A 26,580-nucleotide genomic window follows, 5' to 3' on the forward strand; every position below is an offset into this window, starting at 1 on the left:
TAAAACTTGCGTTAAACTCGATAAGGTTGTTTCCAAAACAAACCAAAACTTAATATCGAAATAATAAATTAATTTGTCGACGTTTGGGCTCAAAATGTGAACTCATTACATCACATGACATTGAAGATCATTTGTATGTACAGACGAACAATACAAAATCGCCAACATTATTCTTGCTCGCAAACAAGCCGCGTAAATGAACTACGACCTTAACGTAAAATAATGTAAATTACTGACCAAAACTTGTTACGAAAATATCCGAGATTCAAAGTTGTCAGTTATTTTTAGATTTCGAGGTGTATGGAGTCACGGCCGCACTTGAGTCATTTGGCGGTCAATTGTAGCCTTTTAAAACATGTTTTTACGTTCTCCGTTTGTTTATTACTTTGTTATTTAAGTTGTAAAAGAGGTTATCTTTAAATTTGTACGAAACAGCTCCTTTTATGGGGAATATTCGCATTTTGGTTAGGGTTTTTGACGCCATCGTTATTCATTAGTTAGAAGAATTGTAGTTTTGTCGTAAATAAATCTTGAATCACACAAATAAAAACGACATTTGGTCATTGTATCTATGTCCTATGATAATTATCTTAAGGAAACTATGTCAAAAGGCCTTCAAAAGCCTTCATGTTTTTCCTTGAAAAGGTAATAGACAATAATCATATATACATATAGTCTATGCCATTTTGCTGTTTGTTTGTTTGCACCCAAAAAGCTGTAAGACCACTGAACCGATTAGAAACATTATTTCACTGTTAGATAGCTGCACTCTTTCCGAGTAACTTAAGCTATATTTTATCCCAGTAGTTCCCACAACCGTGAAAACCGTGGGAAAACCTAGTAGTACACAGTAGATAAATAACATAACACTTAAGTACAATTCGTACCTCCTGACGCGAACCAGTCGATCTAACAAATGTTAGGTTATTTCAAACAAATCTGTATTCATCTAACATTCGCCAGGGCTGAGGAAAAATGTCATTGACAGACGCTGCTATGAAGTATGAATGGAACAAGGCTACACGACGACTTCCCACATTTTGTGCAATACGATATTGGTGCCTTCGTCGAATATGGCACTTAATCATTCCAGGTATAGGTCTTATAATAATATTATCGTTTTAGACGGAAAGATTAATATTTTAAAATACTTGATTCGTTTTTTTTTGCTATTCATATTTATGAGTTATTCTTAAAATATGAGTATTGCGACTAAAGGTGCAAGACGATAAATAAAAATAAGTTTTTTCTTTGAGAAAGAATAACCCTCTATGTTTTTATTTATACTCCAATGTGGGTGGCCTTTCCCAAGTTCTCTCTCAGACCATTTGTCTTACATTGTCTTCAGAATTGTTTCCGAGAGCGGGAAAACTAGCGACTACCTCCGGTTTCGTCTATAAAAGAGAGAACGTGAATGGTTCTTTTTATTTTTGTGTAAGAACAATGTATGTAGTTTTTATTGTTATGGTCGTAAGTCTAAGTGTATGGTTTATAGAGATCTAGTTAAGAACTAAAACTATCATGAACTTTTGTTAGGTATACACGAGAGTTGTGCAGTTGTTCGACTCAAAAAACTTAACTAATTGGGGTTTGAGTAATTTAAGTACGGATAACTGGAGGCTAGAGAAACTGTATCAATAATAGATATATATATCTACTTATGATTTTAGATAAAATTGGCAAAAGTTCCGAATAGATAAATACCTAATTTAAAATAAATTCGTGATCTGATCATTTGTTATAGGTATAACAAACTTTTGTTTTAATAATGTTTTGTATTTAAAATGATTAACGGTCGTATGATAGGTAATCTAATCTCTTAACTTAATGGATTTAACATATTTTTAGAGATAGGCAACATAATATGGTTGGGGTATTTCTATTTCATTTTCCTTAACAAAATTAAATCAGGTTTGAATGATGATTTATATTACAAATTTTATTCATTCAATAGAGGAAGAAAACCTATTAGTTTTGAAAATTTGTTCTCATTTATTAATATGTAGTTACGTCAGTCATTTCGTTTAACATGATCAAGTGTATAAATTATGAATTAAATGAACTGATACATGAATTAGGTATGTTCAAAATGAATGGTCATCATGGTCATGCGAACTTCATTGAGGGAGACCCCATTCAAAAATGCACAGGTTATAACATTTTACAATATACGTATACGTATCTTTATTGAAAATTTAAATAGACATACGTAGGTAAGTTCAGTTTACTATACACCAAAAGCAAATGTCAGCTGTGATACACAAACACATAAAAACTTCTAAGTACCTATCTGAAATTCTTAATGAACTTAAGTGTCTTCTTAACTTAATTATGCTGATTTTTGCCATAAAAAAAAACTTCAGACAAGACAAACAATTGAATAATTAATTTTGGCACATCGCTCTTGAAGGCGGTAGCAAAAAAAGCTACAGTAACCTCGAAAAGTATTTCGAAATTCGTTAAAAAATAATATAAGTATATTAATCTACATACATTTACCATTACAGGTAAATGCATTATTATAGGTAAAGGCATTATTGTAGGTAAATTATTTATACTTAAAGCTAATGTCTATAACTAAATAATGAACAATACCTATATATATTTTGTTCATATTTGTGACGTACAACTTAAAACTTGCTTACCAGTCATTACCTTTTACAGTTATGCCCGACATAGGAAGCATTGAAGGACAAGTACAACACCGTCTATTTTTAGCTTCGTCTAAGCTACAATTTATTAACTTGTCCCACAAGGTGAAGACAAAGCTATATGCGATAGTTATTATAATGAATCATTTCCGGGAACAAGTTTTAATTATAAACATATTATTTTACTGCAGAGATGCAGTTTTAGAGTTTTTGTTTGAAATTTAAAATGCTGTTTATGAGCATATGGACAGCATTTGTTAAAGGTGAAGGATGCTATGTCAGGAAATCTGAGTTTAAACTTAACACGTTTTATATGATGTAGTCATTGTACACTACCTAATCAGTTGCTATATCCTCACTTTGAAACGATGAGCTTAAAGTAAATTGCTGGATACGGGTAGTCAGAAGCCAGTAAATGTATCATCAGTCTTACCTTGGGTTGCCCGGGCAGCTGTGTTGACGAGGTCAGATAGGCAGTCGCTGCTTATAAAACACTGGTACTCAGTTGTACTCGGTTAGACTGGAAGTTGGGGAAAGGCTAGGCAGGTGTTATTTACCTTAGAGAGCCCTACGATTCATGGCCTACAGAATTTAGTCCCAATCCCATTGATATTTTTGCCTCAGTATTTAAGGTCAGTTCTTCATGACTGGGCAGCTAGTAAACAAGTAAATATTTTTTATGTTTCTTCTCGAAGCAGGTTCATCTAATTGGAGAAACAACAAGTTATTACTAACAAAGGTAATTTATTTGTTGAAATAATGAGCTTTTTGTGTAGGTTTGTAAGAAAAAACTGCTGATAATTTTGTTAACAATGTTACTTTTGAGTATAAAAAATAATTTTTAACAATCCCAATAATCAAAATAAATAACACAATAAAACTTCTCTTAGTATCCATTAAAATAAGGCTTAAAGGTAAAAGCCACCGTACTCTGATATGTTTTATTTTACTCTTACTAATTTTGTTGTTTTCTTCAGATACAATATAAATTACATAAGAATTGTTATTTTTCTATTTCACGTAGAAATCTACAAAGTTTTGGCAAACATCGCAATTATTTTAAGACAAAACAACCTTTGAAACAACCCATACATTTTTTTCTTTTCCTTACCTTGCCAACTTTAAGGTAGTTTTATTAGTATCTCAAAAAATCTTTCAACAACAAATTGAACTAGTATTTGGAATATTTCAACAACTTACAAAGGATTTTCCAAACGAAGTTCCAAACAGCTATTGAACTACATTTCAGAATTTTGCAAATGCACTCGAATTTGCATCAACGATTACTGAAGAGATTTCACTTAACTACATTATGCTACTATTTATTCTGAATGTTCCTGAACGAGTTAAAATTACGTTCCGAAGTGAACACCAATCTTGCTAAGTAATGTTATATTTCTTCCACTTGCTAATTTCAAATTCTAAGCACGGCTGCAAACTTTAGCGTAATTTGGCCGAAGACTTGCTTTGCTGAATTTAAAATAAAAAGCATTGTTTAAATAGACACTTGCAATAATTTATAGTTCTTTAGAAGTAGCCTCTTTAGTTCTTGACCTATTTAAAAGGATCCAGCTGAAATAATTATTTATGATTTACTTTTTATCTTGTTCTATTTAAATTAGTTGATTTATTTTTCTTGACTATGTATTCTTAGTTTGGAATCTCAATTCTATACAAACAGTTTTTATTTCCCACCAAAAAATATTTAACCAGAAATATTAAAATACATATACTTTAGCCTGCGTGACTGTTTCAATGTTTTTCTATGTTTCGTAGTGTGTTCGATTTCAGTGGTAGTAGTAATAATAGTGGAGTCCGGTGGACCTACGAGGTCCACCTACGTTTTTGAATATTTCTAGGTATACATAGAGGTTTTTGCTACTGGTATTAACTCTCACAGCTAAGATTTTGGAATTGGTCATTTTTATTTCATACATAAAAAGTTGGAAAATTTTATCTATCTTTATATTTTATTTCGTCACTTAAAATTCTTAAAAATATAATTTTAGATGCTATAAATTGCGTCAGAAAAAACGCCCACATAAGTTTAACCAGACATTTTAGGTAATACCTACCGAGAATATTTTAAACTCCTAACGTTAACTCACCCGTGCAGACATTTAACGGATTTTTTAAATTTGATTTTACCTTATCTATAAATCACCCAAAACAAGTTATAATAGTTATATTGCCTAGATTATATGAATAGATCGTCGCATTCAATACTCAATACTAATATTCATAAAAATCTTGACAGCCACTCACGATAATGCGGTGCACAAAATGTTCTAACAAAATGATACAATTTTGAAATAAAATGTTAGAGGAGATCGTTCACACGATTCTCCCGAGCACGCGGACAATAAGGTGTAAAAAGAAGGCATTTGCAAACCGAGCAAATAACAGAAAGAGACGAACTTTCGACACAGATGAAGATACAGGCCAAGTTCCTGGAGAATTCTATCTATCTTTGGACAATGCTAAAACATACGCGCTTAAAACTCCGAGATTTAAAGTGCCCATGTTGATAACATTCCTCATTTTCTATGTATGTGTTATAAATGTGATAATCTCGTGTGATGTTAGTATTAGTGCTGTAAATATTAAAGAACGAAAAGAAGGTTTGTACGAACGTGAAATAACTAGAGAGAAAACGAAATACTGGTTTGGACAAAGGCACGATGGCTACGGCAGTTATGGGAAGAATTTGCGAAAAGGTCGAGCATCAAATAAAAGACAGACTGATGATGGAAAACCAGATAAATACGGCCCAGAAGCTCAAGACTTTAATAAGTATTATAATTACCTTAAGGATAAAGATGATGTACCAAACGCAACTGAATTGCCAACATACGATCATATGTCTCATTTCATGCCTGACGACTCGCAAGCTGTAGGACATCCACATAAGCTCGATGAACATCCTTTTTTCGTGAAAAATATAAAATTCAATTTGAGACCTGAGAGACACCAGTTTCAGGACAAGATTGTGAAACTAGGTGTTCTGCTGCCTGCCGATGAAACCCAAATTTTCTCGCTTGGAAAAGTTTTGCCTATTATTGAGATGGCAATCCCAGCTGTGACTGGTCCCGATGGACCACTACCAGGCTGGACTATTTTGGTGGACTACAGAGATACGCGGTGCTCTTCCGTCGAAGGGCCTTTGGCTGCTTTCGAATTCTACGTCCATGAAGCCGCTGGTAAGCATTGATTTTTTAATTTGAACAAGGCTATTAATTAACTTTCTTTGTGTTAATTTTGAGATGTTATGTTCAGTAATAAAGCTTCCAACGTTGCATTAGTTTGAGGGCAGTTCAAGATTGTCAAGTATAAAATACATTTCAGATGCGTTTATCGGGCCCGGTTGTGAGTACGTGATAGCTCCGGTGGCCAGGTATGCAGGACCTTGGGGCATTCCGGTGCTGACTGCGGGAGCACAGGCCCAGGCTTTTGGGTACAAGCAACCAAGTTACAGCACGTTAACCAGGATGATGGGAAGCTACACGCAAGCCGGTGTCGCAATCCGCAAAGTCTTTGAGGTAAATCCATGGGAATTCTGTATCAATGTTGTACATGTCGGAATTATCTACGGCCTCTTTGTTTTGTGATGTTTTATTTTTGGTTGGCGTGTTGTTAAGCTTTTATTGAGTAGTTTATGTTTTATGAATGTTTGTGCTTTGCTTTTGTTTTAAGTAAAGACCAAAATTCGTTCCAATTAGCTTTTGACATTTGGAAAACCAAAAATGGGAAGGAATCTCAGACAATTATGATAATGTCGTACCTACTATTCAAGTAGAACATTGGGTGGGTCGTGTTAGATAAAATACAAATTAGAAGTTCATAATAATTACCAATACGGGACTTGAATTAGAAGTCGGGATTTAAGTAACCTTATCAAAATGCAACGGTTTTCTAAATTGAATAAACGGCGATTTAATGTTGCAAGAATTGAGACTGCTACAGGACTAATGGAGGAAAACAAATAAAAGTAGTTAAACTACTTTTTGCAATGTTAAATTTTAAAGACTATAAATAATAACGGTGGTAACTTGAAATATAATCTAAACATTTATTTCTAAAGTTCAGTCTAACCAAAATACTGTGTGTATAAATGGTTAAAACTTAAAAATCTTCTTCATATTTTCATGCTCAGAAAAGACTAATATTTCCATCAAATTAGTAAAATCAATTAATTCAGTTCAGGAAAAATCTACAAACCTGTGAACGAGCAAGCTGTTAATCATAGTCATTTGTTCGAACAGTCTGGAACCGTAACAATATAATATTGCAAACGTTTCATCGCTCTTCATAAATTGAGTTGTCAGTAGCATTTCCGAGCGTGAACCTGTTTATACAAAACTACTAGTTGCAAATAACTGCGTATAACAATGAAAATGAACTCTTCAAAAAGTTTTTATTGTATTCTGAATCCTTCATAATGTCACACATGCTTTGACAAGGGTTTAGTAGAAACACCAAATAGTTTCGCTTATTCACTGTACTTTAAAATGAGGTTTAATACATACCTTTATTAACTTTCACAAAACATATGTATATCTAGACCTTATCTCTGATTACTTAACTAAAGGACCAATTGACTCAGAAAGCTAAATATACCTTCACAAATCAATCATCAATAGATCTTACAATCTTTAGTAATAATTGACCCTGATTCTATTTACGTTATTCAAAGTTGCAATTAGTGGTCCAATGCCTTACTGATGAAATTTGGAATACTGCCCACTCTTAATGGATAGAGACCGTAAATATGGTATCCAGAAATAAAAGATTTAGTTACGGAAATAGTTTTAATTAGGCAATAGGCAATCTGAGTTGCTTTTCCTAGGACGGAAAATCATTTGACAATTATTTTTTTTTTAAGTTATAACTTTTATTGCAAAAGAATATAAATATGTAGGTAGGTACTTAAACTATCTCCCATTACTATCTTTGGTATTCGTCAAACATTTTTTATCCACGAATTTGTGACGTAAACAGGGGCAGTAAAGAAAACAAATTCAGCCGGGTCAATAGGAAGACATGAAAACCAAAGTATTTTACGATGCTATCAACTAAAGCTAGATCCAATAATTTTATTCTCTTCAATCAAAGCGTATCATCCATAACAAAAAGGTTTTTTTGCGTGATGTGACTTTTGTTATAGTTGTCCCAGATTTAAGCTTAGACTTTGTTCACTGATAAATTGAGACGGATTTTGGGACAGTATTTTCGAACAGCTATGTTATTCTTAACGGAGCTTAATTTATTGATGTGTCAATCAAAATTAATTGTATTGCAGAATCAAACTGCATATTTTTAAATAAAAAACAAATACTGATTTGCACACAATAGTTTATAATATAATAAAAAGAATGGCACAACAAAAACCAGTAGTACCAAAAGTAATAACCAGAAAAACCTACACTTAAAATATTATTTATTATCAATTCTTGACGAAACAACTGCTATTTAGGAAATAACATAAAAGCAAAGAAACACCCATTATTGCTTCACGGAAAACAGGTTGTTATGTTCTAAGTTAATAATGAGGAAAGTTACTCAGACCATAAATAAACTTGATCTATTTAAAGTATTAGATGAGAATTTAAAGGGGCTGGTGGCAGATAAATTTATTGTTACCTCTCTGCAAAAGCCTTTAAAACTATAGTTGATAGAAATATTGTGCGCGTCGTGAAAAGGGTTAAAATTAAATATATTGAAATTTCTCAAGTTTCTCTTTTATTATAGTCAATATGCTGTACTTTAATGTTATCACGGAATACTCGATAGATAGAAAACCGTATCACCATACTAGACGCCCAAAGGATAGGAGCTGCGGTCCTGCTTTCAAAACACTTTAAAGCCAGGGAGGCTTTAGTTAGGTATTATTACAAGAACGGCTACAAAAATAACACAGGTGGTTTAAGTCAGCAAGAGCCCGATACTTCCTTTTGTTCCATCCACAACAAAATAGATTGATGCTCAAAAATAGTGCAGAAAACTTGTCTATCGGTTTATCTTGTTAAGTATTCTAGGGTTTGACGACATTATTTTTTTAAAGTCATGCATAAAGTTAGTTCTCACGTAAATCTGTCTTTGAACAACTTGAGAACATTAGGTACAGCTACTTAATACGGCATAAACAATTACAAATGAACTAAAGAGTCATATCAGTTTATTGTCTGATCTTTTGATCTGCGAAGTGTTCGTTTCTCTGTAACCTGTGATAACCCGGAGTCAGGATATAATATAATATCTTGTAAATACCAGTTAAATGGGAGTAATGAAAATTTTATTAAAGAACTGAAAAAAAAACCGTTTGTATATATGAAATTGATACAAGCGTCATTGTGATTTTTCTTATTATATAAAAGATAATACCTGTTTCCTATGAGGATTTAAGCCCTAGATTACTATCATACAAAATATATTAGCAAACAGAATATTTAGACAAGTGTACAACAGCGGCGAATAATATATTATAGTCATTGTATTCAAGTTTTATTTTTAGCTTTGATTACATTATTCAAGGTGAAGATTAATGTCATATTACCCGATAAGCGTCTAATAAAATATCAAAGTAGGTAGTAGACATAATAATTATTTTTACCTACGTCTTATGTAAATAAATATGATTAAAACAACGGCTTTGTATATTATAATTTTGGGTGTAAGTATGGATTTCAAACATGCGTTTAAAAATGAATCCTTATGGTAACTTAGACTACCTGTCGTGCTTTCACGTCACAACTACTAAACTAATTTATACCTTTGTTTGGAACGCAGATAGTTTTAGCAGACTCTTGTAGCTGATCGTGGAAAGTACTACCATAGAGAACAGCTTGTATAAATCTTTGTTCAAATATCTAAATTTTGTTAAATCAACATGTTTATGTATTCACGTATTTATTTAGCCCCAGCTTTATCAGCTACATCTGCTATTCAGGGCTCTAAATAACTTCCAAGCTGAATGTTAATGTTTGAAATTCGCTCTGAATGCATTAATGCAAACAATTAGTGCAGATTTAACGTATTCAGAGATTAAAACTCAATTAGCATCAATTGCGTTAGGCATGGCAAATTAATTGAATCTAGGTAGGTTTGTTATTTCAATTTAGCCAAATGTCATTGAGTCAAAGCTTTTTCCTTTCCTTTTCCTTCGTTTGAAAAACATTTGCAAATGGCTAAGATGATTTGATAAGGTGCATAGGCCTATTCTGCAAAAAACGCATGAAGAACTCTCGTGAGCGTTTTTCCATTTTCGAACACATAACCATCTAGAAATCTATATTAAGAAAAGAAAGTCGTGTTATTTACACCATTAATAACTCAAAAATGGTTGAACTATTTAAGCTGAAAATTAGAGGGGAAATATAGCTTAGACCTGGGAGAGGGACATAGGATATTTTTGACACCATCCCGTAACAGAAAGCACTTCTTTATCTCGGGACTCGGGAGAACCCGCGGGCGGAGGGTGGTCATACACGTATAATAAAAAAAGCTTGAGTTATACCCAAGTGACAAATCCTACATTAAATGATGTATGGAATAGCAATACATAAGATTGAATTTAATTGGATTACAAATAATCAGAACTGAATAGGTTTTAGTGCCGCTGATTTATTTATTTCCTCACTGTATTTTGGGTTTGTGTGTATTTTTGTCTATTCTGTTACAGCTATTATTTGTGTCTTTTTGTATTATTTTATAATTTACTTTAAATATAGACGGTCCGACATCTACATGTGAAAAATAAAATGCTTTTGCGTGATCTGTCTTTTGTTTTTTATTTCTATTTAATTCTATAAATATTCTTGACTGCACTACTTTTTATCGTTTCTTGGTTTAAGTTTTATCAAGTCATAAAAGCTGGCGAGTGTTTTTAATTCGATAATTTAAAAACTATATCACTGCACCAAAGTTTAAGTAGTGTTTGTAAGTTTGACTTTACATAATTTTACTGATTGCCTTTTTAAGCGTCAGGTTCTACATTGTTTCATCCCAAATTCGAATTTCACTGAAAAATATACAAACTTTTATATTGTTTCAGGAATTCAAATGGAGCCGTATAGGAATGCTGTACCACAACCACGACCCGGCTTCGGGGAAGGGTAACAGCCCCTGTTTTTTGACCCTGAGCGCAATCTTCTCGGTACTGAACAAGAAACACAATGGTTCGGACATAGCGACCTCACCCTTTGACGAGACCAACATAACCACGACAAAAATAAAGGAACTACTACATAAGTTGTCTTTAAACACCAGAAGTAAGTATTGAAGAGATTTTGAAACTAACCCGCTGGCTTTTTTTAAAAATTGGATGAATAAAACATGAATAAAATTGTTCAAGAGATTTTGGATTGTATTTTTTGATACTTGCTTTTAACAAGGTTAGGTGGCGGCTATTTTTAAATTGTTTTTGTTTGTTTTTCGCTGAAGAATTGCCTATCTATATCAAAATCACTTTAAACATTGAGGAATATGAAATAACTTTAAAAAAAATGTTTTGAGATAATTTATACTCCGAATTTATGACGAGAAGGATAATACATCGAAATTCGTTTTATAATTAAAAAAAACAACAACAATTTCATTTGATTTAATTTTAGCAACTGCAGTACATGTTCAACTGTATTAAAGAGCTATTAATTGAATAAATTAATAAATGCAAAATTAAGTTTTCACGGTAATTCTGCCAAAATTTTGCATTCAGGAGACAATTTCTCACAATCCTATTCAAATTCCAAATACTTAGATAATATTTTAAAAAATTCCGAAGATAATACTTAAAGTCTCATTCAAGATATAATTTGCATACTCTGACTGGTTTGCAGAATCAGCTTAGTACCTTCAATTCCCATGACGAGCTATCGGGTTTACTATTAGTAGGACAAAGATAGAACATCACATTAGTGGTTAGGCGCATTAATGTGTGGTTAAACAGTATTCGCCTCGGTATTTATAAATAAATAATATTTGCGTTGGTGTTCCATGAGCGATTAGCATAATTAATTGTTCTAATTGCCCGTTGGTTTAATGTGGCAAACGTGGCTGTCATAAACGGGGTTTTAGATTCGATTCCTTGATCGGTCGAAAGTCCTTTGCAGGTTGGTTCAACGAAGCTTATTAAAAGCAGTTATTTTCATTTAATTCGGTTCAGCCGTTCTAGAGTTACAAGAGGTGTAACTACATAAGAAGACTTTTCATACATAAGGATGATGTAGTAACTAATATAGGTATTAAATGTCCATTGCATATTTTTTCCTTTGTCACCATAATCATTGTTTACTGTAGGTGTGACAAAGGGAAGTACAACACCGCAGTCGTTTTGTAATAACAATGAATATACAAGACAGATCCTTATTGGGACCAATCTTCATGTATATTCTTCCGCCTGCTTCCGTTATTTGCATCGCCTATGCATCGACACGGACTCAATGTGATTCCATTTGAATTTTAAATCCCCTCTCGACACACGTGCATCACACAAATCATTGATATGCAATATGCACTGATATGATTTGTGATTCTTTGAAAATGTACCCTAGTTCGCCTTTAAATACTACTTTAGAGATCAATCGTACACTTTATCGATGTCGTCTATCGTACGATAAAAATACATATTCATTGATGATCTCAGATGTATTTTTGCAAAAGGCATTTCGAAATCGGATAATTTGAAATTCAAAGCCGCTTTGAAAATTCTTTATAAATAGACTTGTAGTACATGTATGGGAGTTACGAAAAGGGGTTTTGATAGAGTAGGAGTAATTGGAACATTTGGTATTAAGGATATCGATAAAAATTTTGATGAATCGATATATAATTATCATGGTAGTAATTAATGATGAACTAAGAACATTAAGAACAAGGTGATACTAAAATAATTTTAAATGAATCGCAAGACTACCATGGAAAAATACTATGTCTAAGATAAAGATGATGATGAGACTTCTGAAAAGCTATGATTAAGCAATCTTGTAATTGTCTTCTTGCTACTGAAAGTTCTTTTACCTAATTACGAATTATCAGGTTAGGGGGACATGTCACGAGGTAAACATAGAAACTTGACGTAGAAACTTATTTCTCGAGGGGACGAGTTAGAAAACTCAAGAAAAGTTAGTCAACAACTAACAAAAACAGGAAGACGAAATAATGTAATCAAGCAATTTCATAGACCCAGGATCAGATATTTACAATGAGAATTAATGTTTCATAATATTATTAAAACTTGATTTTACTTTCACTTTTTAATTTCAATAAAACGTGAGTATATAAGAAAAATACTGGACTATTCCTAACGATTCATGTTCCTTACGTTGCAATCTTTCATTGGCAATATAATAGTATGGTTATGATTAATTGTTCGATATTTACCTACGTAAAAATCACATGTAAAACTGACTTGCGATGATGCGGAGTTTTAGCAAATAAACTTATTCATGTTAATCATTTAATCCGCTAAAGACAGTGCGAAACATGATAATATAATACCTTTAAAGGAATTTATGAGATGAATGCGAGCCTCTCACGGCACGTAATTGAATAAAGTCACATTTTATGCAAATTATCGTGTAATGGTAATATACAAGATGCACGTACTCTTTGTTATTGTTAGAGGTAATTAAAAACTAGTAAAATGTTTTGCAAAACAATCAATGAATAAAACAAAAAATAAACAGTAGATAAAAACGTATTTTCGTGTAATGTGAGTGAAATGGCAATAATTTTTACATGTGGTTATGTTTATTTTATATTGTTTTATATTATATTTAAATTAATTGATTTTTAAGTAACTACCATGCATTGGGTATAAATGTATATCCCGTCATAACGGCATATAAATAAATAACATTGTACAAAACCGAGTAGGTGACCCTGTTTAGAATATCGAACAAGGTATGCAATATAAACCAACTATTTCCTACACAGCATGAAAAATGCCTGATATTTCAATAAGCCAAGCATTGACAAAAGCACGTCAATAATGTTTATTACTTCGTCATAGAAACTATATACATTGGTATTTACTTGATAAAAGATATACCTACCATTGTAAAGGGTGAATTTTTTATCTGTTTCATTGCACAAGGTTACAGTGATTACCTACTTAAAACCGGCCAAGTGCGAGTCGGACTTGCACACGAAGGGTTCCGTACCATTATTTATAAAATGGACAAAATAATTACGATTGTTGTATGGGAGCCCCCCAAAATATTTATTCAATTCTAGTTTTCAGTTTCAGTGTTGTTATAGCCGAAACTAAAATAAATCATCTGTGAAAACTTCAGCTCTCTAACTATCAGGGTTCATGAGATACAGCCTGGTGACAGACGGACGGACGGACGGACGGAAGAGCGAAAACAATAGGGTCCCATTTTACTCTTTGGTTACGGAACCCTAAAAATGTAAAGACGAGTTTTCATGCAACAAGGCATATCTAAAACCTTGAGTTATCGTCTTATTTAAACTCTCGCAAGAATGCGCAATAGGAACAATACATTTTCCAATATTAGGGAACGAATTTCTATATTTGACGGTGCCCTGTCTAATGGCTATTTTGTGTTAAGTCTTAGTTGAGTTTAATTATATGTGCAAACTAACATAAAACATTTTATTATGAGGATTACATATGTCGACGCTGAAATAACATACGATTCTCTACGAACGTAATGATTAATTTAACGATTTGCAAAGCACATATTTCACACTTCGTTTCTTTTGATGTCTTCAAATGTTTATAGTTGTAAATATATTTCGGTTGCAGATGAAAGATTGTGTGTTGATCCGTGAATGCAAAATTGAATTTATGTGTAATAACTGTTATATAAAACGTTAAAATTATTGCATCGCATGTGGTATGAGTGTGAGCCAGCTGCATAAATTATACGTTTTCAGCTGACTATGAGAACACTGAAAATTATTTTTAAATGTTAGGTCATAAGTAGTCGTGTTTCTTGGTTTATTCATTACGAGAAACATTTTCTGAAGATTTATTAAGGTGTTTATAAAAAACACTTAAACAAATAAATAAACCGGCCAAGTGCGAGTCGGACTCGCGCACCGAGGGTTCCGTACAAATCCTGTATAGATAAAAAGTGAGTCTCGCGCCTACCGTTCACTTTAGAACAATCATAGTTATGATTATTTTGTGAGACCAAAATAGTTAATATTTTTTATTTTATAATATAAGTAAAATAGTAGGCCAGTACCTTGTAAAAGTTATTTTATTAAAGTTATTTATATACAACATTTTGTAGTCATCATTCAGAAATCTGATTGAAAATAGCTAATTAAGGTCATTGGGCATATCTGACTCATTTTGTAAAAACTGGCGGACATGAATCAAAGTAGTTTTAAATCGTGGAGAATGGTATGACGTTTCTTTGAATATAAATATTTTATTAAAATTCCATGGAGACGAATGTCCAGGATCGTTTGAAAAATATAAAAGACAAGCAGTTTCAGAGGATTGTACAGGTTGCAATGCTAGTTTTTATTGCTAAAGACTTTTCATAAAGAAGGAGGATGTCAATTCGGATGACTAGGATCTGATGAGGATCTGGAAACCCTGAGAAATCGAGGGCAACTCTTGAATATTGTAGGCACGCATCGAGTCAAAACCAGACATGTGAGTGTATTTTTGAGGGTACTGGTAAACAGTGAAGGTTTTTAGCTGATTTGATAATGGAGACTACAGAGAGTCGAGGGAACTCCTGAACGGTATGTTGCAACTACCACGTGTTTGGGCTTATTTTATTCGTATTGGCGAAGACTTTCCACATAGATAAGTTTGACTGCCATTGTGGGATCGATAGCAAATTATCAGATATAGTTATGGGAACTCCTTTACAATTTATAACGTAACCTTGTGTTGGAGCTTATTTTATTTTAGGTGGTGAGAATTCAGTACTAATGGGATCTTTTAATTTGAGGGATTAATCACCTAACGAGCCCCAGTTTCAGGTTTTTTTCGAAACTGCCTGACGACTTGTAACAGTCGAATTGTAACAACGACTGCTAGAGTGTAGGATTCGGGGCTGCTGGCTTTACGTTTCTAGAGCCTTGACAAAAGTGGAATTCTGTCCTTTTCTTTGTTTTATAAAGTCGGCTTTATTTTATTTTGTAGCATTTTACAAACAAATCCAACTTCAAACATATAAAAAAGCAACAAGAAAACAAAAGCAAGAAAGAAATTAAAAAGATGATAGGTGCATCGGTCTAGAAGTCGGTGTCTAGAGAATGCATCTATATTTATTTAACCACCGAGATCTAGACCGATGCATATAAACAGTTTTCTTGTTGTTTTTAGAAGTTGTTTTTTTTGTGTAAAAAGTTTTTATTTTTAACTTTTGTGAAAAGTTCTCGTCAATACGAATAATATAAGCCCAAACACGACGTTACTAAAACATACCGTTGAGGAGTTCTCTCGACTTTCTCACGTCTCCATCATCAGGTAAGCTCTAAACCTTCACTGTTTGTTAGTATCACCTGACATACATCTGAGAATCCAGTTTTAATCCTATGCATGCCTACAATTTCTGAGAGTTGCCCTCGATTTCTCAGGATTTCCATCATCAGATCCTGACCTGATGACAATGGAAATAAACGGCGAGTATACTCTTTTACTACAAAGAAATGTTTTCTCAAATCCGTCAAACTTGGTCGTTTAAATTCCCCATTGAAATGAGGAAAATATTTGATTAGATTTGATAATATTTTAATATTTTATGTAACTTCAAATTTATTCATTTCGCAATTTTTCTTTTATCTGTACTATATAACGGTGCTTCTTGCCGAATTTCAAGATTCTGAGTTCACGGGAAGTACCTTGTAGGTTTTGATTCCCTAGCGTGTGACGGAAATTCGTCTAAGGTGTCGGTATAACTACTGTATCTTTTGATCGCGTTAACTTAGAAGTTTGATTTTTTCACTGTCTAAAGGGACAATAGACCTAGGTATTTGGTATAAATTTCAATTTGATACATTTATTCGTTTGTGAGAAATAAGGTAGTAAGTTTCATTTTATTAAAATATTTTTTTTACATTATATAACTAAAAAAATGAGATTTTCGTAATTTTTCCTATATTTGCATTATATGACAATGCTTCATGCCAAATTTCAAGACTCTGAGTTTACGGGAAGTATCCTGTAGGCTTTGATTCCTTTGCGAGTGTCGAAAATTTGTTGAAAATATCGACATAATCGGATGTATCTTTTGATTGGCTTGGCTTAGAAGTTTGATATTTTCACAGCTTAAAGGGACAATAGACCTGAGTATTTCATGTGAATTTCAGCTTGATACGTCCACGCGTTCTTGAGATAAAGGGTCTTGACAGACAGACAGACAGACAGACAGACAGACAGACAGACAGACAGACAGACAGACAGACAGACAGACAGACAGACAGACAGACGGACAACAAAGTGATCCTATAAGGGTTCCGTTTTTTCCTTTTGAGGTACGGAACCCTAAAAATTACAAATATCTTCCGTATTAGTATTATTTCATTTGTATTTTATATTTTTTTGGAATCACATAAATCTAAAGTTGTTAATCAGTAACACAAATTCCGCTGTGGCCATGTATTTCATAAAATATATTGTTAAAAGACCCGCCCTTCGGTTTTCTCCCGGACAAACGGTTCAATATGTTGTTTATTACAAGTTAATGGTCACGCTAATTGCTCTGTTAAGCCGTCACGCCATGTTATCCACAATTGGAAGAGACAGAATCGTTTTCAAAAAAGGGATCTGTAATTAAAACCTTTATTAAGTGAGGTTCTTTTTTTTCTATTTTTAAGCCGGTGGTCCGGGTTGGATTTTTGAAGATGTAATTTACGGTTTTTTTCAGTAGCAGCTGAAAGTCTGAACTGATTAAGTATGAAAAAAACATTTCTATCATGTATTATTTAAACTATATCTTTCAGGAGACCTGTTGTCCTAAAACAAACCTGTAGCCAGCTGAGCCTACACTTTCCTACAATATTTTAAACGCATTGATTACACCAGCATATAACTTATTATGAGACCTATTTTTTTTTATATATTTAATAACTTGGATCTACTTACCTGTACGTTATCGGTACTCTTTGGGGTAAATTGTCGATATCAGTCGTGTTCAAAATGCAAATGCTAACGTTTGTTTCAGTTGTGGTGGTGTGTGCCAATCCAAGCACTGTGCGAGACATAATGTTGGCTGCCTACGATCTAAACATGGTGTCATCTGGAGAGTACGTGTTCTTCAATATCGAGCTGTTTTCCAAGTGCGTATCTTGAAATATTATATTCTCTAAATAAGTAGTTTATGAGTTGTACCTACCTACTAGCTGATTTTCACAAAAACTCACCAAATGTCATTAAACAATTATCTAAGTTCGTCTATGGTTGCTCTAGTGGTCTACTTCTTACATACGTTCAAATTCTTACTTTCTATAAACGCAATATAATATATGTATAATTCATGGTAGTTCCAAGAATCAGGGCTCTGTGTCTAAAATTAAACAAGCAACCAAATAAGAAAAAGCAAATTATGACGATATTTTTGCCCTACACTACAAAAAACAGGGTGTCTACAAATAAACACTATAAATATCACTCAACTTTTCCCATTGTTCACACAAGCACACAGTACATCAAGATTGTATCTAGTGTTCCAACTTGCGCCTCAAACTTCGCTATTGCGGACAAACTAACAAACAAGTCCTCGCTTCAGACTTATTTACATCACAGAATTGGAAATGTAAGACGTACTTGAGCTACTTATGTCTTACTTGAAATGTCTGGCCAAGTCACCGAAATAATCTGTGGTCTTTGAACCGTGCAACTGGTAGCTGAAGTTTCATACAAGCCTGTAAAAGCCAAATGGGACAACAAGCATAACATATATAAATAGACGAAACTTCTTCGTTTTTGAATCACTTAAAAAATAAGGTTTCGATTCTAACGATGGTATACTGAACCGCCACTCAATTTTAATTATCTTTTAAATAAGTAAATTTTACCTATTAAAAAGACTTAAACTTTGACATTTCAAAATTAGTTTTGTGGTAAGCCATCACTGTAAACTGTAATCCTATGTATCTCTCTATGAATTATTTTTACCTTTTATATCCCATATAATCATATTTCAATAAAGAATCGCTGTTCGGAAGCGGTTCGCGTTTCGCCTACGGACATCTCCGACTAGTCTGATTACGTCATCGACTTTCATGTCGACGGTTTTCGCATGTCCCTTCAGGCTTTTCTCTCTCCCATCCTATTAGAGATATAACATCCCTCGGGAACACGGTTGCAAATCTATTTTGGAATAAACTTGCTCTTATATGATATGTACTTCATCGTTTTGTAGGTAAAATATTTAAAGACTGTGATAACGTATCATCTCGTCAATTTGTTTTGTCATATTATTAAAATTAGGTATACCAGTTTTCTGGACTAAGCGTTTTAAATTTTTTAACATTCAACCTACTTTCCCTTGCTTTCTTTCAAAACTAAACTACATGGTACAAACATAAATTACAATAACGACTGTATTTAAGATAAATGAGATCTACTTGGTTCTACATAGGTACATCTTATGTCTTCCAAAAACTTTTATATGTTTACGACTACGACGAAACTTTCGTGTCGTGAGTGCGGTGAAGGTTTTAGCTAGACAGACTAAAAGGTTTCAGATCGATCAGCAAGTTGTATTTATTTGTAGGAACTTGTTTATGTAAGATAAAATATTATTTTTTTGAAGCCACTCCAAAATTAATTGATAGATGGCCTTAGATATCCCTTTACAGTAATCTACAATTGGAACGTGATTTGCTTGGATTTATATGACATTATCAATTTGCCAGAATATCAATTATTGTACCGATATCAGCTTACCATGAATGTTGGCGATTTTTCCAAGCGACGGCGACGCTCCGCTAGACTGACACTATCAATCTTATTTGCTTGCAATTCAACAGATGACGCTATTCCCATCCGTCTACGAGTTTATCAATAGATTATTACTTACTATCGGGAACTATTTACAATTATAGACTATCGAGATATGGAATTGAAAATAACGGATATCGCAGCATTAGCAAAATGAATATTTCCATGTCATTAGTAAAATAAAATAAGATCTACATGTATGTACCCATATTCGCAAAATAAATAAATTTGAATTTGAATTAGTAAAGCGATTTGTTGACACTTCAAGTGACCCAAGGGCAGGTTTTATATTTTCTTCAAAAGTTTAGCATTGCCATCCAACGTGGCAATGATGCCTCTTGGGCACGCTCTATGTATATTAGATAGTACGCTTGTGTAATATATAGTGTGTATTATCATAATGTATGAAAATAAATAAATAATGGAAACTAAAATATCATTAAATTCTTATTCATCTGCGTTTGTTTAATTGTATTGACTTGTATATCATTTTCCAACCAGCCTCGCGTCTGCATCATCGAAGGAACCTTGGAAAGTGGAGAATGACACTGAAGAGAGGAACGAGAAGGCGAGGAAGGCATACAGCGCCGTGCTCACCGTCACCAGCCCAGCTCCTGAGAAAAAAGAATATCTTCGGTTTTCTGATAAGGTGAGCCACACCACACACATGTATTTTTTTATAATAATTTAATTTATATCTTAAGTACTAGCTTCTGCCAGCGGTTTCACCCGCATCCCGTGGGAACTTCTGCACGAACCCGGATAAAAAATGGGCTATCTAACACCGAAAGAATTGTTCAAATCGGACCAGTAATTCCTGAGATTAACGCGTTCAAACAAACAAACTCTTCAGCTTTATAATATTAGTATAGATAAAAACGTTGACGCTCATTCCTTCTCTGTAAGGTAAAAAGTTTGTAGTTTGCACTAATCCAATTTAATTTATCATGATGAATTAAAAAAAAATTGGTCTGCTTCTGCTCATAGTCCACCGTAACATTTTATATGACCTTAGTTTATTTTTCTCTCTTAACTAATACAGCAAATTGTCCACCCAGGTGAAAGACCTAGCAGCCACGAAGTACAACTACACGTTCGGTAAAGGCGAGGTGGTGTCCACATTTGTAGCAGCGTTCTATGATGCAGTGCTTCTGTATGCCCTAGCCTTGAACGACACGCTCAGCGAAGCTGAAAACCCGAGGGGACCGCTGGACGGCGCTGCGGTCATCAGCAAAATGTGGAACAGGACATTTCAAGGTATTAAAGGATTTTATAAAAGTATGATAGAAACAGTCAAAAGATTTTTCTGGCCTTCTTGTCATTCTTGTGAAGCATTTGTTATAACTGACCCGAGGGGTCTGGGTCTTGCATTGGGATAAAAATAAATCCAAGCCTAGATCTGACCAATTCAATTTACCTACGACAATCTACTCTTTATCGTGTTTATATTGCTAGTAAGCATATAAGAAGTCAAATTCTACTAGGCTCGATTTCTTTCAAGTTAAAAAAGAACTATAAGAACTACCACCAGGACCTAATAACGTCAATGTATCGGAAAAGGTTACCTCATTAAACCAAACGCAGCGTTACGTTAATGCCTCGTCGGAAAGTTTTGTCAAGTAACTCCTGAACTACAGAGTTAAGCAATGAATAGAACGGCAGTTTGTAAGGAAGTAAAACTTAACTGTGTAGCAATTAGACTTTGTTACCTGCGAACTTTGACTTGACTTGCAAGACAAGCAATATTCATTTGTTACGGGACGAATAACATTCAAAAGATACGGGTGAAGTAATAATTTAATTAGTTCAATGGTTCTTTCTTTATCGTGATGTTATTCGTCGTCTGTTATTTGAACTCATTTGGTCTACTACTACAACCACTAAGACTAAGTAGTCTTTGTCTGCCGAACCAGACTACTAAGGGAAATGATTATGATCATGTAGTCAGTAATTTCAGTATTTGTTTCGAATAGGGACAGAGACCTGGGCTCTTGAAAACCATTCTGGTTAAATTATTACAATATAATTTCAAGTAAGGCAACTGAGATATTTGCATGCGGTTTGCCGCTCGTGTAGCTTAGGGCCGGCTGGATTAATTCCTGAATGGACCTGCTAAACAGTTAAGTAATATGAGTAAGCCAGTGGTTGGTTGCAATCAATTGTGCTACAGATACATACCTGGTTATATTGTACGATAATCTTAAGATAATTATATGAATTAACAGTTTCTGCGTTTCCATCAATCTATCTCCGATTCGAAATCGAATCTCCAAAACGAAATGGAGTGAAAAAGTTTTTAAACAAAAAATAGTATTTTCCCGCTCATATACAACATATTATTAGGATGCAGATACCTGTAACTTTTGATAATCTTGCAGGAATTACCGGCGAGGTGATCATAGACTCCAATGGTGACCGGGTGGCATCCTACTCTCTTCTTGACATGAATCCAGATACCAGCAAGTTTCAGGTCAGTAAGAAAGACGTTTTATCTTCCCTCATTTACATTTTAACGTAGTTTTTGGTGATCGAATATCCCATGAGTTATTGCGTAGGCAGCTTTACTGAAACAAACCTAGTTTGGTATTTTGGTAGCAACAAGTTTGGAAGCGGTACGTAATGTACACAAACTGAGGTCACTGAAAACCAATCCAGTGCCCATTTTCTGCGCCCAATATTTACATCCTGCCAACTGCAGAAACTTAAAGTAACATTGCATTTAAAAAGTTGTTATCTTTCCTTTACACAGAACAACTATTTACTTAACCCTTGCACAGTAAATAAAGCCCCGGGGAAATCTTTTACAGGATGTTTCGTTTTCATTGAAGCGGTAACATTTTCATTTGCTGAGAGAATTAACTTAAATGTTGAGTATGAAATGATATAATTATTGTACTGGGCGTCCCGCAGCTATAAAATACAAAGGGATTTATGAAAACCTGCTCTTTTGACTTGGGAATTGCAATGAGTAAAAATTTGAATATACGTATTTTATTGTTACATTTGCTTCAGCTCGCGGCCTTACAACCTTCTTGAGGGAACTCCTTCCTGCGCCCGTATTAAACCTTTATTTTATTCTGATATTTACACAACAACAATACCACTAAGTACAATCAGATCAGCCATTTAAGCATGATTGAGGAACAAAAACCCAAACTGGATGTATACAAAAATTTTCACATTTATAAATATTAGTATGATTCTGCCTACAATACGATCCGCATTCACAGAAATGAAAGGAAAGATACAAAAGCAAAGTCAAGTTCAGGGTATAACGTTTCGGTCATAAGTTGCAATACAGTTCTTTCATATCTAGACCCGTGGCGTCACTATCTCATATGAGGGTATGTGACTTGTGTTCCAACTAACGTGGAAAGGTCAACAGAAGTTTAGTTCAGAGATGCGCTTCGGTTGCTAATAACTTCGCCAGTTTTGTGAACTGCAATTTTCCTGTAGTATAAGTTCGATAAGTTAATGGTGGTTTATTTTGTATACATGAAACCTTTGATGTTGATGCTTTTCATTAAAGCCTGTTTAAAAAAATCATTATTTTATTGTTATCTATACGATATTGACTAATTGACAGGCTATATTTTTTTGCGACGTTAGCCATTATTGCTAAAGTGGCTCAACTCCATCACAAAGTAAGGCTTTAAAAAAAATACAGAGAAAAAAATATTTGCAATCTGACTGAATTTCAGAGATAGAAAAACGTATTAGGTCCATTCAATTACCAACATTTCCAAAACTGCTGTCTTATACATTTTTGTACAATCAGACGTTGATCAGTCATGGCGAATTGTTAGGGGCATTTCGTTAGAAGATTAAATTACTCTGAATCAAATTACTAAGATACGGTTAAATGCTTTCAGACGAAATCGTTACTAACTCGGAGTCAGTAAATAAGAGATAGAGAGTTACATTTAACAATAGAAAGGCGTAAATCTGATTTATTTTCTGAGGTGTAAAAGGTTTGATTTTCAAGGACAAAGTTTATTGAAGGTCGTCATGAGAAGCATTTAGTGAGATTAGTGAGATATTAAATTAAATTCTAGAATTAATGTATTGGACGCTTTGTATGTGCGTCATGATCTAGCATAAATCATTTAGACAGCTTAACATTTTAAAATTCTTTGCTCATTAGTATTTTCTTAATTTAAAATTTAATGTTCATTATTAAAACGTACCTATCTGCTTAAAATAAGCTTTTCATCCTAAGCTCAAAGCAAAGCTAAAAAAAAGAAAAAAATTTGGGTCTTCTAAAAATAACTTTTCAAAGAATATCTTTTCGAAGTCTTAAATATACATAAGGATCCTTTTGGGTTGACCCTTTTGACGGCATCGTTTTCGGTAAGGCAAAAATCTATAGTAAGGCTAATTTTAAACAGCTTTGTAAGGCTTTGTTATATACAAGTTTTTCATTCGGATAAACTCAAGCTGGAACCGTAATGTGGTTAGCAGGACACCAAATTCGATATTAAAAATTTCAGAATTAATATTGCGTGAATTCACCAAGAACGCAATAAGTAATATGAATGGAATATTAAAGCTTTTCACGCGAAAATAATTTATCAATTGGCATGGATCTTTTACGCTAGAGGAATTTAGCTATAATTGGTATGGAATGGAACTTTTTGAATAACTGATAAAGCATTTTTTATCGGTAAACAATACCATAGTATTTATCTGCGTTACTCTTGAAATAATAATATATATATTTAGATGTTGAAAGTACTTCAAGAGAACAAATTCACTTGGTTTAACTGATGACGCAAAAAATATAGGCATATTTAAACTGGCAAAAGTATTTTTTCCCTCTTTCCTTTGTTTCCCAAATTCCAGATTATGAAGTAATGTAGACACCAAATTCTGTGGTTTCATAATAACTGGCTCGAGGTACGGACCCTATTAAATGCCATCCTTCATCAGCCGTACCTTCTAAAGGTCAGTTAGAAAAGATGGGTCCTTTGTTTAGAAGGTCGTCTGTCACAGTGCGTCACTCATCTGCTTGCAAAGACTGATTGATAATTAAGATTATAATTACCTCCATGAAGTTGAGAGATATCCCACGGATAAAACTGAACCATTTTGTTTTAATGTGATTGTATGTTCTTTGGCTGGTATTATATTTTCGTTTTTTATCTAGTCTTAATATTTGCATCTGGTAGGGAAATGTGTATTACGAGTATTTACAATTTGTACAGATTTTGGTATTTTCAATTATTATATGATATCTCCATGTGTCTGGAACATCTTACGATAAAAGTTGTGGTCTCGTCTTCTCCCGGTCCTGTTAGATTATGCATTTATCAGTCTAAGAAAATGAGAGATCAAAGATTCTACTGAACTATACATATATGAATACATGAACCTCGGTCACATTTTCTGAAGAGACCATTTTCCGATAGATGCTCACATCTAATTCTGTCTGCACGTAGTTTTAAATATATCTTCTCCAAACTTGGGATATTCATGATCAAATTCAGTGAAGTATTTTAAATGCAATATGCCAAACAAACCAGCAAATACAATCTTGTGCATGACGAGGGAGATATGCAAACTGCAAACAAATTCCTCTCAAAGAGAGCCTTTGAATATGCAAAATTTTCTTGAAAATATTTCTAAAGATTCTTGTTATTCACTAATGGTTTCAAAAAGCTCAGTCATTTTTTCAGTTTTTTTTTTCAGAAGACTGTAATACTATTAACATTATAGCTAATATACAAACTCCTATTTACACAAATACATACTTTTTCAGTTAATTTTACACCTCATATAATTTTGCTGTGATTTTCACCTTTCAAATTCTATCGGCTATCATATAAATAATCTACTAATAAACTCTAGATCTGTCAAAATATAGGAACATATAGGAAAATGCTGAACAAGTTCAGATAGAAAAGGATACAGTTAAAATCATTTCCTAGCAAAAGAACTAGTTCATTTATGATCAGCGTGAAGCTGGCCAAAACTTCATGTTATTTTCATCTAATAGCGTTTTGATATCACAAAGCCCAATCTTAATGGGAGCCTGTATACCAATTGTGCAGAAAATATAATACTACACAAATCTGTGCGATAACGTAGATGCACTTATGTTTCCTCGCTTTCGTGGCCCGATGGGACATTATACGAAATGACAGAGGTCAGCTGATAAGAGAATAGGGACCGTTGTTGAGAGACTTTGGGATTTTACTCGTAACGCAAATAATTTCAATATTTGTAGTCGGAGAGAGAATGTAGTCATATTTAAAGTCAGCAAGGAATAGTTTCAGTTAAGTGCTGTTTCTATAAAAGGCATCTCTAATGTTTTATAAAAATATACGAGTTGAAAAGGGGTCCCTTTTTGAAAGTCAATTAAGTCTTATTCTTTGTTCTGTGTTTGTTTGTATTTAATTGCAATATCCTATTGCAAAAAAAAAACAAATCAGACCATTCTTTAACATAATAAAAAAAACAGAACCCACGAAGAATCTAGTAACATTCAAGCAAGCAACTTAACAATGACTTTAATTCGCCTCAAACTTTCTGAGTATTTCAATCAAGTAGAAAAGCAAGACAGATGTGCTTAATTCAAAAAGTTACGAGCGAAATCATGAGTCTTTTGCGATGTAAAACAAAAAGTACCAAAAGTACAAAAAGTACTTCTATGTGGCAAAAGTAACTCACGAATTTAACTTTGGGTAACATGTAACAATATGAATAATCTTGGTGTGAAGCAAATGTCAAAGTTATGTAGCAAATCATTTGTGAGCGAGGGAATAAATCTTTCTAATCTTCTTTGTATAACTTTCACGCAAAAGCAACTGAAGTGGATACAATTTGGCAAATCTCCTATTTTCGGCCCTGGTTCAGAATTCCATTTAAAGCCGGTAAATATCTAGATTACATTCTAAGACTACACGAGGGAAGTCGGTATCAGGAACTAGTGAAAATTGGCCATTGCATGACGTTTCTGTCAAGCGTAACAATTACAGGAATATGTCCTATTTGACC

The 26,580-nt window shown here is 33.5% G+C and overlaps 1 protein-coding gene across 8 annotated transcripts in view; it reads left to right on the plus strand.

The window, feature by feature from the left end:
* LOC110371350 (atrial natriuretic peptide receptor 1) overlaps positions 1–26,580 on the plus strand; it is a 239,061-nt gene that overhangs the window by 185,209 nt on the left and 27,272 nt on the right. For 5 of the 8 annotated variants that reach the window (XM_049837687.2, XM_021327538.3, XM_021327537.3 and 2 more), the window contains exons 2-8: positions 4,909–5,851; positions 5,997–6,190; positions 10,702–10,918; positions 17,804–17,918; positions 20,086–20,233; positions 20,643–20,841; positions 21,963–22,054. In XM_049837687.2, coding sequence (XP_049693644.1) covers positions 4,969–5,851; positions 5,997–6,190; positions 10,702–10,918; positions 17,804–17,918; positions 20,086–20,233; positions 20,643–20,841; positions 21,963–22,054 — 1,848 coding nt within the window. In that variant the 5' untranslated portion in view covers positions 4,909–4,968. The remainder of the gene's footprint in view (positions 1–4,908; positions 5,852–5,996; positions 6,191–10,701; positions 10,919–17,803; positions 17,919–20,085; positions 20,234–20,642; positions 20,842–21,962; positions 22,055–26,580) is intronic. The other 3 variants (XM_064040918.1, XM_064040919.1, XM_021327543.3) reach the window with 2 other exon arrangements.

Source organism: Helicoverpa armigera, chromosome 23, assembly GCF_030705265.1.
Source record: "Helicoverpa armigera isolate CAAS_96S chromosome 23, ASM3070526v1, whole genome shotgun sequence".
Lineage (NCBI taxonomy): Eukaryota > Metazoa > Arthropoda > Insecta > Lepidoptera > Noctuidae > Helicoverpa > Helicoverpa armigera.